This window comes from Geotrypetes seraphini, chromosome 2, assembly GCF_902459505.1.
Source record: "Geotrypetes seraphini chromosome 2, aGeoSer1.1, whole genome shotgun sequence".
NCBI classification, from domain to species: Eukaryota; Metazoa; Chordata; class Amphibia; order Gymnophiona; family Dermophiidae; genus Geotrypetes; species Geotrypetes seraphini.
Window position 1 is genome coordinate 473,304,773 of NC_047085.1, and position 13,827 is coordinate 473,318,599.

General features: G+C 44.4%; 1 protein-coding gene across 5 annotated transcripts in view; it reads right to left on the reverse strand.

Moving 5' to 3' along the window:
- The window catches only part of ACVR2B (activin A receptor type 2B), a 340,318-nt gene that overhangs the window by 66,087 nt on the left and 260,404 nt on the right, over positions 1–13,827 (reverse strand). For 4 of the 5 annotated variants that reach the window (XM_033931707.1, XM_033931706.1, XM_033931704.1 and 1 more), the window contains one exon: positions 6,633–6,802. In XM_033931707.1, the coding sequence (XP_033787598.1) occupies positions 6,633–6,802 (170 nt within the window). The remainder of the gene's footprint in view (positions 1–6,632; positions 6,803–13,827) is intronic. The other variant, XM_033931705.1, reaches the window with a different exon arrangement.

Consider the following 13,827-nt stretch of genomic DNA (forward strand, 5'->3'; position numbering starts at 1 on the left):
CCACTCTCTGTTTCCTATCCGCCAGCCAGTTTTCACTCTTGATTCCATGACTCGCAATTTTTCGAAGTAGTCGTTCATGCGGATCCTTGTCGAACGCCTTCTGAAAATCCAGATATACAGTGTTGACTGGGTCACCTTTGTCTATCTGCCTGTTTATTCCCTCGAAGAAGTACAACAAGTTTGTCAAGCAAGATCTTCCTTTGCTGAAGCTGTGCTGACTGGTCCTCATCAGATCGTGTCCGTCAAGGTGCTCAATGATGCGGTCCTTTATCAGCGCCTTATCATCTTTCCTGGTACCGAGGTCAGACTCACCGATCTGTAGTTTCCCGGATCACCCCTCAAACCTTTCTTGAAGATTGGCTTAACATTTGCCACCTTCCAGTCTTCAAGAATCCTTCCCGATTTAATCGACAGATTGGCTATTAGTTGAAACAGTTCAGCTATAGCCCTTTTCAATTCCTTGATTACCCTCGGACGGATGCCATCCGGCCCCGGGGATTTATCATTTTTAAACCTATCAATCTACTTGCATACCTCTTCTAGACTGACCGTCAACCCTGTCAGTTTCCCGTCTTCGTTTCCCACGTATAGCCTGTCGGTTTCTGATATGTTGTATATATCTTCTTCGGTAAACACAGATGCAAAAAATGTATTGAAAGAACGGCTTGAAGTTTTTCACCTCCTTTGCTATTTTTTCCTTGTAGTCTCTCTAGGCCTCTCTTACCACCTTATGGCACCTGCTTTGATGCTGTTTGTGCTGGTGCCATAAGGTGGTAAGAGGGGCCAAAAGAGATTACGAAGAAAAAATAGCCAAGGAGGCGAAAAACTTCAAGCCGTTCTTTCGATATATTAAGGGGAACTGACCCGCGAAAGAAGCGGTGGGGCCGATGGATGACCATGGAATAAAGGGAGTGCTAAAGGAGCACAAAGCCATTGCCAACAAACTGAACACAGGAATAAACCACTAAAGGCCTTTAATAAGTACCTTTAAAGAACCAAAGAAAAGGAGCTACAGAAAACAATGCATGCAGTTCATTAACTTCACATCAAACACACAACACCAGGAAATCTATTTTGATTGCCAAGAAATACAAAGAAACTTAGGTCAACAATTCAAGAAGGGACTTCATAAAAGCCTTGGAGGGGCATAATCAAAAAAAAGTCTAAGTTGCCTTTTGGCCTAAGCCCCTAAACGCGGAAAGTAGCAGCAGGGAAAATGTCCATTCTCAAAAAAAACATTCAAAATGAGGTTTTTTTAAAGAATGGCCTACCTCTACGTTCAGCAGTTTAATCGCCCAGACCACCACTACGTCTAACCTTAGAACACATTATCAACCCAAAAGTTGCCCAAGTCCCAAACACCCAAAACAAGACCTTTTAGACGAAGGGGGGGCCAGTCCTTCGCCCAAAAGCTGGATTCTGTAACCGGCTTCTGTCAAAAAAAACATCGGTTACAGAATCCCTCATACCACCCCCATCCGCAATGATCGTGGCAGGAGAGATGCCTAATCTCTCCTGCTGCGATCGCCATCCTTATCCCCCCTTGAACTGCTGCAAACCGTGGCAAGAGATGCCCAATCTCTCCTGCTGGCACCTCAACCCTCCCGACAATACCAGCAGGAGGGAGCCCAACCCCTCCTGCCTCCTGCTGAGGCACAACCCACGAAACCCCCCTCAACAATACAGCAGGAGGAAGCCCAACCCTTCCTGCTGAGGCGTATGCCCTCGAACCCCCCACAATACCGGCAGGAGGAAGCCTAACCCCTCCTGCCGGAAGGCGACACACAACCCCACCCTCAAACATGGGCAGGAGGGATCACAGGTCCTCCTGCCCACGGCACTCCCCCCCGAATGGCCAACCCAGCCCATGTGTTTAAGGCCCCACTCACAGGAGGGGCCTAAGGAAACTGGGCCAATTCTGTTTGGCCCAGGCGCCTAAGGCTCCTCCTATGGGCATGGCCTTAGGCGCCTGGTCCAATCAGGCCCTAGGCCCACCATTTGGAAAATGGGGGGCCTGCCTGCTGCCCGAGCTTAGGAGCTGTCCGTCCAGCCAACTTAAAGTAAGTTGAGGGGAAGTGTCGGGGTTAGGGGGGCTGTCGGGGGGAGGGGGGGTCGATCGGGGGGCGCGTGCACCATGGGCAAGAGGGCCTGGGATCCCTCCTGCCCGTATTTGAGGGAGGTGGGGGGGCCAACTTCCGGCAGGAGGGGTTGGGATCCCTCCTGCCAGTATTGTCAGGGGGAGGGGAGGGGGAGGGGGCTTGCGCCTCACCAGGAGGGGTTGGGATCCCTCCTGCCCGTATTTGAGGGAGGTGGGGGGGCCAACTTCCGGCAGGAGGGGTTGGGATCCCTCCTGCCAGTATTGTCAGGGGGAGGGGAGGGGGAGGGGGCTTGCGCCTCACCAGGAGGGGTTGGGCTCCCTCCTGCCGGTATTGTCGGGAGGGTTGGGGTGTCAGCAGGAGAGATTGGGCATCTCTCCTTCTGAGGTTCGTGGCAGTTCGGGGAGATCGCAATCGCAGCAGGAGAGATTAGGCATCTCTCCTGCCGCAATCATTTCGATGGGGGGTGGGCAGCTCTGCGGCACCTATTCGGAACTTATACCTATTTTGACTTGGTCTAAGTCAAAACGTATAAGTTCCGATTGGGCAACCTTGTTAAACTTTTAGTTATAATTGGTGTATGACTAAGTCTAGGTCGGCCCATCTTCCGCCCTTTCCCCTCCTCTAAAAATGCCTCTTTTCGCTCTAGGCGTTTAGAGGCAGGGTAAAAGCCTAAGCTGGTTTTAGATATGTCTAAAACCAGCTTTTGATTATCGATACTTAAAACATAAGAATTGCTGCTGCTGGATCAGACCAGTGGTCCATCGTGCCCAAGTACCGATTTAGGCCGCTTTTTGAATGTTTTTTAAATTTATTATGAGTCCCTTGCTATTCAGATTTAAAACTAGCTTCTTAATATGCTTTTAAATCAAAGATTGGACAATTTAATTACCTTCTAAAGCCTTCTATCATCTCGGTAAGAAGATAGCATTCTTTCTCACGTAGGACATCACGCACCAGTAAAACACAACTACAATTTTCATATAGAGATCATGTGATGCACTGAGACAGATGGGTCTATGAGCCTCTCCAGGGTCCCTGCACCTCGTTGATATTTCCTCATGAATAACCGGCAGTAAAACAGGGCTTACATTCTCTTGCATCTAAGCTATACTGCATAGACAGACATTTAATGAGATCTGGAGAAGAGACATCTGGAAAAAGTATTAAAAAGGAGAAAGATAAGTGCTGTGGGGGCAAAGAGAAAATGGTGGACTTGTTCATCCCAGCTTCCCAAAGGTTTACAGAGCAACAATTGAATCAGATTCCACTGTGGTAAGTAAAGTGCTAGAATTGCATTTAGAGTAACTTTGGGGCAAACAGTGAATCTTTACTTACCAATACTACCAGAACAACTGAACTCGAACAACACCTGTCAGCTATCGAAGATGCAAATGCTGGTGTTAGGCCTGCTCTTGTGGCTCTACAAAAAAACTTTGGGCGAAGAAAGAAAAACTAGAGGCTCTAGAGAATCACTACAGATGGTAAAGATTTTTCTATATCGGAGATTACTCATATTTATTGAGGGGAATTAATTTTGCAATGTGAATCTTGAGATTATAATGGTTAGATGACATTCAGGTTTATTTTTGGTTATGTGGTGTGTTTTTATGGATGAATGTGATCTAATTCTTGTTTGTATGTTTTAAGGTCTACCCTATTATAATTGGAATTCTTTCTATATTGAATATTTATTGTAAACTGCCATATGAACAAGTCTAAATAAAACATAAAAACACATAATGGGTCTCCCTGAAATGTTACCGGATTGTAACTTAGCTGCACTGTTGGAGTGTTGGCTGACTGACAAATTTGAGCTTTCTGATAGCATCGGTCCACTATACCTAGAAAGGACACATTGACTGGGATGCAGTCAAAATAGCAGATATAGGTCCATAACTACATACATAAAGTGGAAATCTTAAGAGGATTTCATTAGCAAAGGGACTCTTTGCTTTATGATGGGGTGCTGGTGAAAATATTCCAAGATTATTCACTGGCATAACTTTGGAAGCCTGGGAGGATGAGTCTTGGTCTTTGACTGGCTTCTCTATAAATTACCCAAAGAACAAACTGACCTTGAAGGGAAGAGAATCAGTTGCTTCTTGGAAGTAGTGTCTACCATTTAGTGTTGAAGCCAAAGCCATCACTTGGTTACCACCACCAAGGCTACCAAGCAAGAGAGATCTAGACCAAGTCAGACCAAGTCATTTGCTAGGAACACTGCCCTCACTCCAATCTGGTCACTTTTGAGGACTCAGGGAGCTGTTGTATCTAGTGCAACATGGCTCTTGTTACACAGCCCCTACAGATAGTGGCTTGAACTTCTGCAGTGGTGCAGGAGACCTGCTTCAGCAATGGTTCAACCTTCTCATGTATCTCCTTGATGACCTAACCCCCCTCCACCAGGATAGCAATCTTCTTGTTAACAGCCATGACTACAGCGTCGACATTGGAGAGTTTCCAATACCTCTCTACCTCCTCCAGTGGGAGAGGATACAGTCTATCCAAAACCTTGGTCCCCCTGAGAACTTCATCTGGGATCTCTCACCCTGCTAACATCATGCATGACATGGTCTTGTGTAGTGGTTATGTACTTTGGGTGCCCAGATAGTTCTTCAAGGATGGAGATTCCCCTCCATAAGCAGAGAATAGAGAGGAGAGGCTGAGGGAGTATAAAGGTGAAAACTTTTTTCCCACCTAAACAGCCAGATCATTAAAGAGTGCTCTAGAAAGGGAGAGGGAGGGCTCCAGTTCTGAATTAGTATCTCTAACTGACTGGGAGTCTAACAGGTCTTCCCATCCTCTAACCACCCCTGAAGGTTGAAAAACATGCAATCAGGTCACTCTTGTGCCATTTTGCACCAGAAGAGTAGCCCTTCGCATGGCCCCTAAGGTCTGAGGAGTGGGCTAACATCACCTACCTGGACCTACTTAATCAAAGAGATCACTTGCTGGTAGGAATCAGCACCTGCTCTCCCTCCCAAGAGTAGATGAGAAAAAGCCCCCTAAGCCCTGATGGGAGCCAAAACTGTTCTGGCTGTAGAAAAACTGCAATCAGAGTCAGCATGACTACCTCCCCTGTGAATGGCATCAGGACTGTGGCTCCTGATGCCAAGGCAGAGACAGTCTTGGGTGTCACCATATCCAACCTCCCCTCCTACCCCTGATAACCCCAGGCTGTTTCTGAAGTCAAAGTGGTACATTCCACTGGTGACAAGGGTAGCTGGCAGTTGTGTTCAGTCACTAGCTTTCACAGGTAGCGCAATAATAGCCTCTTGACAAGCTCAGCCTCATGGTCAGCATTAATGGGCCAGCACTCCATGGCTCCAGAAATCCTAGAATGAGAATCATCAGGTTCCTGCCATTCCTCCATGGCTCTCCGGGTATGGGCTTTAACCTTTTTCTTTCTCCATTTTTCAATTAACTTAATTCCTCTGATAACAGGTGAATAAAGTTGAGCCTTGAAGAAACGCTAATTCTGTTTTCTAGACTGCCTGGTGCTGCAGGGTGCACGGATGGGGGTGGAGAAGAGGGAGATTGAAAGGGGGCATTGAAGGGGGATGGGGACCCTCAACCCCCTAAGGCAAAGGTCCCATAGGGACCTATTCCATTGCCACAACCATTTATCATCCATGCGCGATGTCTTGGGGATGTTGAACCAAACTCTGTGCTCTAACAGACCAGATTCATGAACCAGGGATCCCAAGAGCAAGACCCTTAGGCTTTACCACAAAGTATGGCCTTAGCATGCACTGTGGAAAGCTAGGCCTGGGACCTGCTGCATCAACCAGCAGAACCTACCATCTCCTGGAGGAAGAGAAAATACTAGAGTTTCCAGGGAGCACCAGTCTAGATGCTAGTGAGGTCACTGGAAGAAATGAGTTTATCTCCATCTGCTGGTAGGAAGACAATACAACCTACTTGTACAGACTGGAGTACACTTCTCCCTCCGTATCCACGGGGGTTAGGGACAGAGTCGGCCCACGAATAATATTCGGGCCGGTTCTGAATCTAACTCCTGCTTCCCCCCAGCTATTTTAAGCACTGTAAGCCCTCCACTTAAGCCTTACCTGGTGGTCTAGCTGGATTTTGGGGCAGGAGCGATCTTCTCACGCTCCTGCCCTGTGCAGATCGCAGGAGCATGGGAAGATCGCTCCTGCCCCGAAAACCCGCTAGACCACCAGGTAAAGCTTAAGGGGGGGCTTACAGGGCTTAAAATAGCCCAAAAAATTAAAATGGGTTTTTGGGTTTAAAGCCGCGAATAACTGAACTCGTGGATGCTGAAATTGCGGATTCAGAGGAGGAAGTGTAGATGGATGGAAGCAAGGAAGAACTTATTTACTTTCTGCTCGGTAGCTTTCAAATTTATGTAAGAAAGCATAGCAAAATAAGTAGTTTATCAGTTTACCCACCTCGTCCCTTCTAATTTCTGCAGTTCTCCGAGATTTTTCTTTTCAACCAGGTACAACCTAGGCTAGCAAATATGGCAGGCTTAGAATTCAGTGTGTTCAATCCAGTTTAGTTATCACTCACCTCATTGATATCAACATGTCCATAGGGGGGCTTACGATGACGGTATATCCAGAATGCCAACAAAATGGCCATTGAGAGACCAGCAATTGGCAGAAAGGAGTAAACCATTATGTTGACTAGAGATGATCCTGGCTGTAATGTTGGGCCATATGTTTCTGAAAAGGACAAAACTGTAAACATTTAAAAATAGATTACTTGATCAAATAATACTCAGGCTACCACACGTCCCTTATAATCATCATGTATTACAGTTAAGATATAAATAGGATGCTTGGCCTCAAATAACCAGTATAGATCCAAATGCCAACCAAATACAGAAAATGGGGAAACAAATTGGTAAACAAAATCCTTTCAAATAATTCATCTTGCCAAAAAAAATTCTAAAAAGCATGGTGCAGAGATATTCATTTACATCTTATTCCTGTCATATGGTTAAAAACCCCTAATCTGAACTGCCGAGACCAGAAAATTAAAGTATACCTAGCTTAAAACTTGTACTAAGATGTGGCAGGGATCACTAAATTTTTCTTAAGTAGTAATGGTTTCATAGACATTACAGATGCTGTCGATAGGCTTAGGAGTATTTATTTTTTATTTATTTATTCAATTCTCTATACTGTTCTCCCAGGAGAGCTCAGAACAGTTCACATGAATTTAAATACTCAAGCATTTTTCCCCCGTCTGTCCTGGCAGGCTCACAATCTATTTAATGTACCTGGGCCAATGGGGGGGGGGGGATTAAGTGACTTTGAACCCAACAACCCCAGGGTGCTGAGGCTGTAGCTTTAACCACTGCGCCACACTCTCTTTGCAGAAAGGGTGGTAGATGCGTGGAACAGTCTCCCAGCAGAGGTGGTGGAGACCAAGACTGTGTCTGAAATCAAGAAAGCGTGGGACAATATACAATTGATTCCACGTAACTGGGAAAAACCGGGATCGTCTCAATTTTGCATTCTGGTGGGCAAGTTTATGTCAAATATATAAATATGAAAAAATGAGAGCTGATCAGTTAGGGAATTTTTAAAACTTTAATCTGATATGGGGGTCCATTGACGTCCTTTGTAGATTTAATATAATTATATATTTTGTTGTTAGAAGAATTGCACATCCAGGGAGGGAGGGGGAGGGTGGGAGGAATATAAGGGTTATAATAAAATATTATTATGGATGGGGGAAGAGTGGTTTATAAGTTTAAAATATGTCTAAGTGGATAAATGTGTAATTTTATGTTTAAAATATATAGTGAATTACGGAATTATGATAAATTTATAGATACTTGAATGATAAAGAATAGTATGGGTGGGGGGGATATTGATCTGTAAGAATCTTGTAATATTTTAAGTGATGTCTATAGTGTAAATATTTTATTTATTGTTCTTCACTTATTGAAATTATTTTAAAATGAATAAAGATTATTAAAAAAAAGAAAGCATGGGACAGGCTTGTGGGATCTTTTAGGGAGAGGAGATAGTGGATGATGTGGATGGGCCATTGGGCCTTTATCTGCTTCAAATGACAGACTCAATGATAACTTGATAATTTTTCATCTATCTTTAATATCTTCTACAAATTTAAGTACAACACAGTGCAGTGCTTATTTCATATCAAGGAGGTTTTCTGCCAATGAGGTGAATGCCTAACCACCGTTATTCCACCATTGTTGTGGTGGGAGGGCCCTTGTCTGAGGCTTTTTCCTCCGTTTGTAGTTTGCTATTTGGTCTGCATTGTGTTGTTTACGTATACATCATTTGACATAGTGCATTTTGTTTGGTGAAAGTGTTTTTGTTAAGACTCAATGATGACGTACATATATATAAAAATCCTTTCATGAAGGAGAGGATTGGATCCTCCTTTCTCTCATTCCTTTAGGGTGCCAGAGCTTAAGGAGAGGGCCTAGGTTACAGGGAGTGAGTCCTCAGATCAGGAGGTTTAGAGTTAGGAAGAGGTCCACTCTTAAAGGCTGTATTCTCAAGATTCCATAAGAAAGGTTTCTGAAATCATACTTGTTTGAGAAGCTTAAAGAGAAGTATAACGAGGTGAGTGAGACAGGTAGTTGAAAGCTGGTGACTAGCCTAGAGGAATGAAGGATGGAGAGCATCTGGTTTGTGTGTCTGAAGATATATACCGCCCAATATTTGGACCATGGAAGCTAGTTGTCTCCTGCGGTCTGGGGTGAACCTGGAAATTCAATGCCAGTGCCCAGTGTTGTAGTGAGGGTAAGTGGCGCCCCCCCTGTCTTCTTCCCCTTCCTGACCCCCCATTGCGTGGGTGCCCCCTTGTCTTCCCCCCATACCTTTTTAATTTTCCAGGCGAGAGCAACAGCACAAACTAGCTGCCCACGTCCCGTCAGCTGATTAGGCCCGGAAGTGACATCAGAGAAAGGCGGCACCAACACGGGCAGCAAGTTGATAATGCTGTTTGCACAGGAAAAATTAAAGAGGTAATAAGGAAGGGAAGGGGCACACGCACGCGGCAGGGTTGTGTGTCAGGAAGTGGGGGTGGGGGGCAGAAGATAGGTACCTGCACCCTTTACAAAGTCCACGCCCGGGGCGGAACCACTCCGCATCCCCCTTACTACATCAGTGCCAGCGCCGTATCCGGTGACTGGCATTGAATTTCCAGGGTTTTTGGGCTATGACATAGCCAGCTAAGAGGACATTTATAGGCTGGTCTCCTAAGTCTTAGCGGCCAAAGATAGACCTGCTTTTTAGGCAAATCTATCAGACTTAGTTGGCAAGCTAATGACTATTGGCGGTAACTAGTTATGTCATACGAAGTAGCCAGTTACAAACAGGATATTCAGCGGGAAATAGCCGGCAATCTCCGAACTATGTTCTCTCTAAGGTGAGTACATGAGCGATTGCTTACACTTTTTGTGAGCATCACTCATAGATTTGATAGTCACTCTCTTCCGAGGCCGTAGAGATTACCTCCCTCCTGCTTCCAATTTGCAGTAGTAGCAGTAAGAAGAAAAAGCTTGTGTGTGGCCACTCTGTTCAGGCATGCATTGTCGGCATGCGTTGCTGGTTCTCTGCCCCCTTTGATGTCAATTCCTGGTCCAGGGTAGAGGACCGGCACAGCCGACAGAGCGCACCTGAGCAGAGCTGATCTGCATGTTTTTCTTCTTCTTGCTATTACTACTGCAGATCAGAAGGGAACAGACTTAAGTCCAAACGAGGGAGTTGACCCTAGTTCCTCCACAAAAGGTGATCCAACCAAAACAAAAGACTTTGTGGAGAGTTGATGTTCAAGATGAAGGCTTTATTAAAACAACTTGGTAATCCACAAGAAAATGTCTAGGACCTAATACACAGTCCGTGTTTCGACACTATTGTCTTCATCAGGGGTCCTTGTCGGTCCTATGAAAAAGCTCGTGGATTAGATACAAATAAACTCTGCACCGATGAGATTTACTGAGATAACAGGGAGAGACTGGATGGAAGGATGGAGGGGGAACATGCTAAATGGAAGGATGAGGAGAGAAAAAAAGGGACCCTGGGTGGAAGGATGGAGGACGAAGAGAGGATGCCATATAATGGAAATTTTGTAGCTCATGTCAAGTACATCCTCTGCTCATGAAACATTTCTGCTCACATCTTGTTGGTCCTTAGAGAGAACATAGTTGCTGAATAAACAGCAGATAGTGTGGTGCAGTGGTTAAAGCTACAGCCCCAGCATTTAGACTTAGAGTTAAAACTACTTAAAAAATTTAAGTTAATTGGCTGAATTAGCAACTCTTGCATGTGCATCTCTGTGGAAACCTGGTTCATATACATGTAAGCGCCAGGAAATACAGTGTATTTTGCAAGACAGGCACCAACAGGTATAAAGATTCTAGTGATCTTTATCTTTTTAGATTTGGACATGATTTTTTTTCTGAAATGGCTTAAACTGATTTCTCAAACATTAGATATCAAAGAGACGTGTACTCTACAGGTGGTGTATTTCTGGACACAGGTGATCTGTGGACCAACATAACTCTAACAACCTGACCCTATCATTCCTAGCTCTGAAAGATATAAAATAAAGGACATTTCAGCAAATTATTCAGCTACCAAATAGCAAAAGTATGGAACTTACTTCCTATCAAAATTCACACAACCATAGAATACAGCCTGTTTCGCAAAAATCTAAAAAAACATAGCTTTTTAAGAAATCCCTTCCAGGGGTCCAAAGAGACTCAGACTAATAATACAAGTCACCCGAAACGATGTTAATAGTCAACTGCTATTTATGATTTATTACCTCAGACTGTATGTATAGTTTGATAATTTGATTACTTTAAGTAGCATGCATAATTCTATGTACTATATTTAACTTTATACAAAATTCTATGCAACAATATGTTGCTTGCAACCCGCCTACAACTCTAATTAACGAGGATTTGGCAGGATATAAGATTGCACCTAACATAACATTTTTTGTAAGCAAACAGTCCCAACAATAGATTATTGAAAATCACATTTTCTATTCGGAAGATATACATATTATAGGAGAAGGACTTCAACCGAATACTAGATCTAGTAATAGATAACTAGCCATAATGTAAATGTATACCTATTAAATGTGTAATGGTAATTAAACCACTAACTGGGGATTGTTAAGACACATGGAGAATTTTGCATCCTTAATGTTTTTTCTTCATTCCCCAAACATGTACTAGAATAGACTATTTCTTGATATCAGAAAGGCTTATGTCGTCATTAATTCAGAGATCTATAATCTTATAATATACAATTGTGCTGAAATTTCTAATTATCAACTGGAATGGACTTCCCAATTTAATTTGGTGCTTTAATTCTAAGCTTTGGGGATCCAGATTTAGTAGATGATGTGAAAAAGGCAACCATGGAATATTTTTCATTTAATGGCACGTGAGGTTTCTCTGCTGATAAAAGGGATAATTTTAAAGTAAGACTTGGCGCCAGATTCTCTAATATCGTTGGTAAAATCCGACATGCTGCTGTCACAGCCATAAATGTAACAAATTCAAAAAGTTGAATCATTCTTGAAGAACCGCACATACAAATGAGGCATAGACAGAGTAGACAGGGACAGATTTTTCAAATTACGGGGAACCACAAGTACAAGGGGGCACTCAGAGAAATTGAAAGGGGAAAGGTTTAGAACAAACGCCAGGAAGTTCTTTTTCACTCAGAGGGTGGTGGATACATGGAACGCGCTACCGGAGGATGTAATAGGCAGGAGCACGCTACAGGGCTTCGGACAAAGGGATTGAGGGGTACAGATAGGAGTAGAGGTAGGTATTAGGGAGAGGATTAGAGGCAGTTCAAAATTAGTCAGGGACACTGTTCAGGCAATTAGGCCTGATGGGCCGCCGCGAGAGCGGACCGCTGGGCAGGATGGACCTCTGGAGGCAACTTCTTATGTTCTTATGTCAAATTTACATGAGATGAGTCACTCGTGATAGCGATCGGCACATGCACAGAATAGTCTACGGCAAGAGGTGTAAATGAGCGCAGGAAAAGCTATGCTGTAGGCACGCATATTGTGGGCTTGCCTTATTGGAGCACAATATATGCAAATGTTGTTGTGTCAATTATAGGCATGCCAGCACTATTGGATGGAGGGGGAGGTGCAAGCATCGGTTTTCAAAGAGTGCGCATAAGACAAGCCTTTAATACACTTGCCTGAGACGTTATATATACTACGGTATTATACTATTACTAGTCGTTAAGCCCGTTACATTAACGGGTGCTAGAATTTATGTCTGTCTGTATTTTTCTTTCTGTCTCTTTCCTCCTTCCATTTCCCTGTGTAGCGCTGTCTCTGCTTTCTTCTTCAGTCTGCACTCTCAAGCTGTAACATTAGTGCTTAGCTTTTTCTCCCTGCAAGCATCTCTGCTCTCTTTCTCATCCCCAGTCTCTTTGCTATTTTTCTCTTCTTGCAGGGGTCTCTGCTCTCCTTTCTCTATATGTTCCTGATTCCTGCAAACTTCTGTTTTCTCTGTATGCTCTTGATCCTGTGTTTCCCTGTAGGTGTCTTTTCCCTTTTTTTTTTTTTTTTTTATTCCTTCTTCACGTATGGTTGATTTATTAAAAGTTTTTATATTTTTCCTATTTGTTGCATGCCTGTCTCCTTGGCCGCTGTATGTTTCTCTTTTTTTGCTTTCTGTGTTTGTTTGTGTTTTTTTGCTGATTGTCTACTTGGTCGCTGTCAGTCTGTCTGTCTCATTGGCTGCTGTATGTCTGTATGTCTTTTTTGCAGTCTAACTCCTTGGCCGCTGTATGTCTGTATGTCTTTTTTTCCTGAATTTATCCTTGGGCATTGTATTTTTTAATTGTTTCTGTTTGTCTCCTTGGCTGTTTGTATTTTTTTTTTTGCTGTCTCCTTGCCCAATGTCTCTCTGTCTGTCTACTTGGACGCTGTATGTAAGTATGTCTGTCTCCTTGGCTGCTGTATGTCTGCTTGTCATTTTTTTCCTGTGTCTCTCTCTCTCTCCTTGTCCTCTGTGTTTTGTTATTTTTTCAATCTGTCTCTTTAGCCCCCTGTCCGTCTGTGAGTGTCTGTGTGTCTCTCTCTCCTTGTCCTCTGTGTTTTGTTATTTTTTCAATCTGTCTCTTTAGCCCCCTGTCCTTCTGTGACTGTCTGTGTGTCTCTCTCTCCTTGTCCACTGTTGTTTGTTTATTTTTTTCAATCTCTCTTTAGCTCCTGATCCCCTCTCACTGACCCTTGCGACTGCATGTTATTCCGGCTGGGTTTCCATGGCAACCCTGCTTGCGGGTCTGTGAGTGTTGGGCCGTTTTGTTATTTCCTCGTGGGAAGCTGTCCGGGTCTGGCGGTGCCGTGTAGAGCGGAAGCAGGGAGGCGGGGCCTCAGCACCGGCCGGGCGGCTCGCGCCGCCGGCCCCCAGGAGCCCGAGGCCGGCGGCGGGGGAGTCAGGGACATGCCTAGCATGCCATGGTGCAGGAGGAACGGAGTTCGGCGGCTGGCTGCGGTCCGGCTTGTGGAGGCGATCGGCTGGTGACGTATAAGCACGCATGCGCATTCCTTCGGCCACAGACTTAGAGCGCACGGAACACGCAAATAGGAGTGCGCATGCGCGGCTAGCTTTTTACTATATAGGATAATTTATTTGAATGGGGTATGAGCCATAGCCAGAAACACACACCTGAAACATATGCTTTCATAGTACCGGTACCTCCGGACCAGCTGGTAATTTGGGGTAATAAAA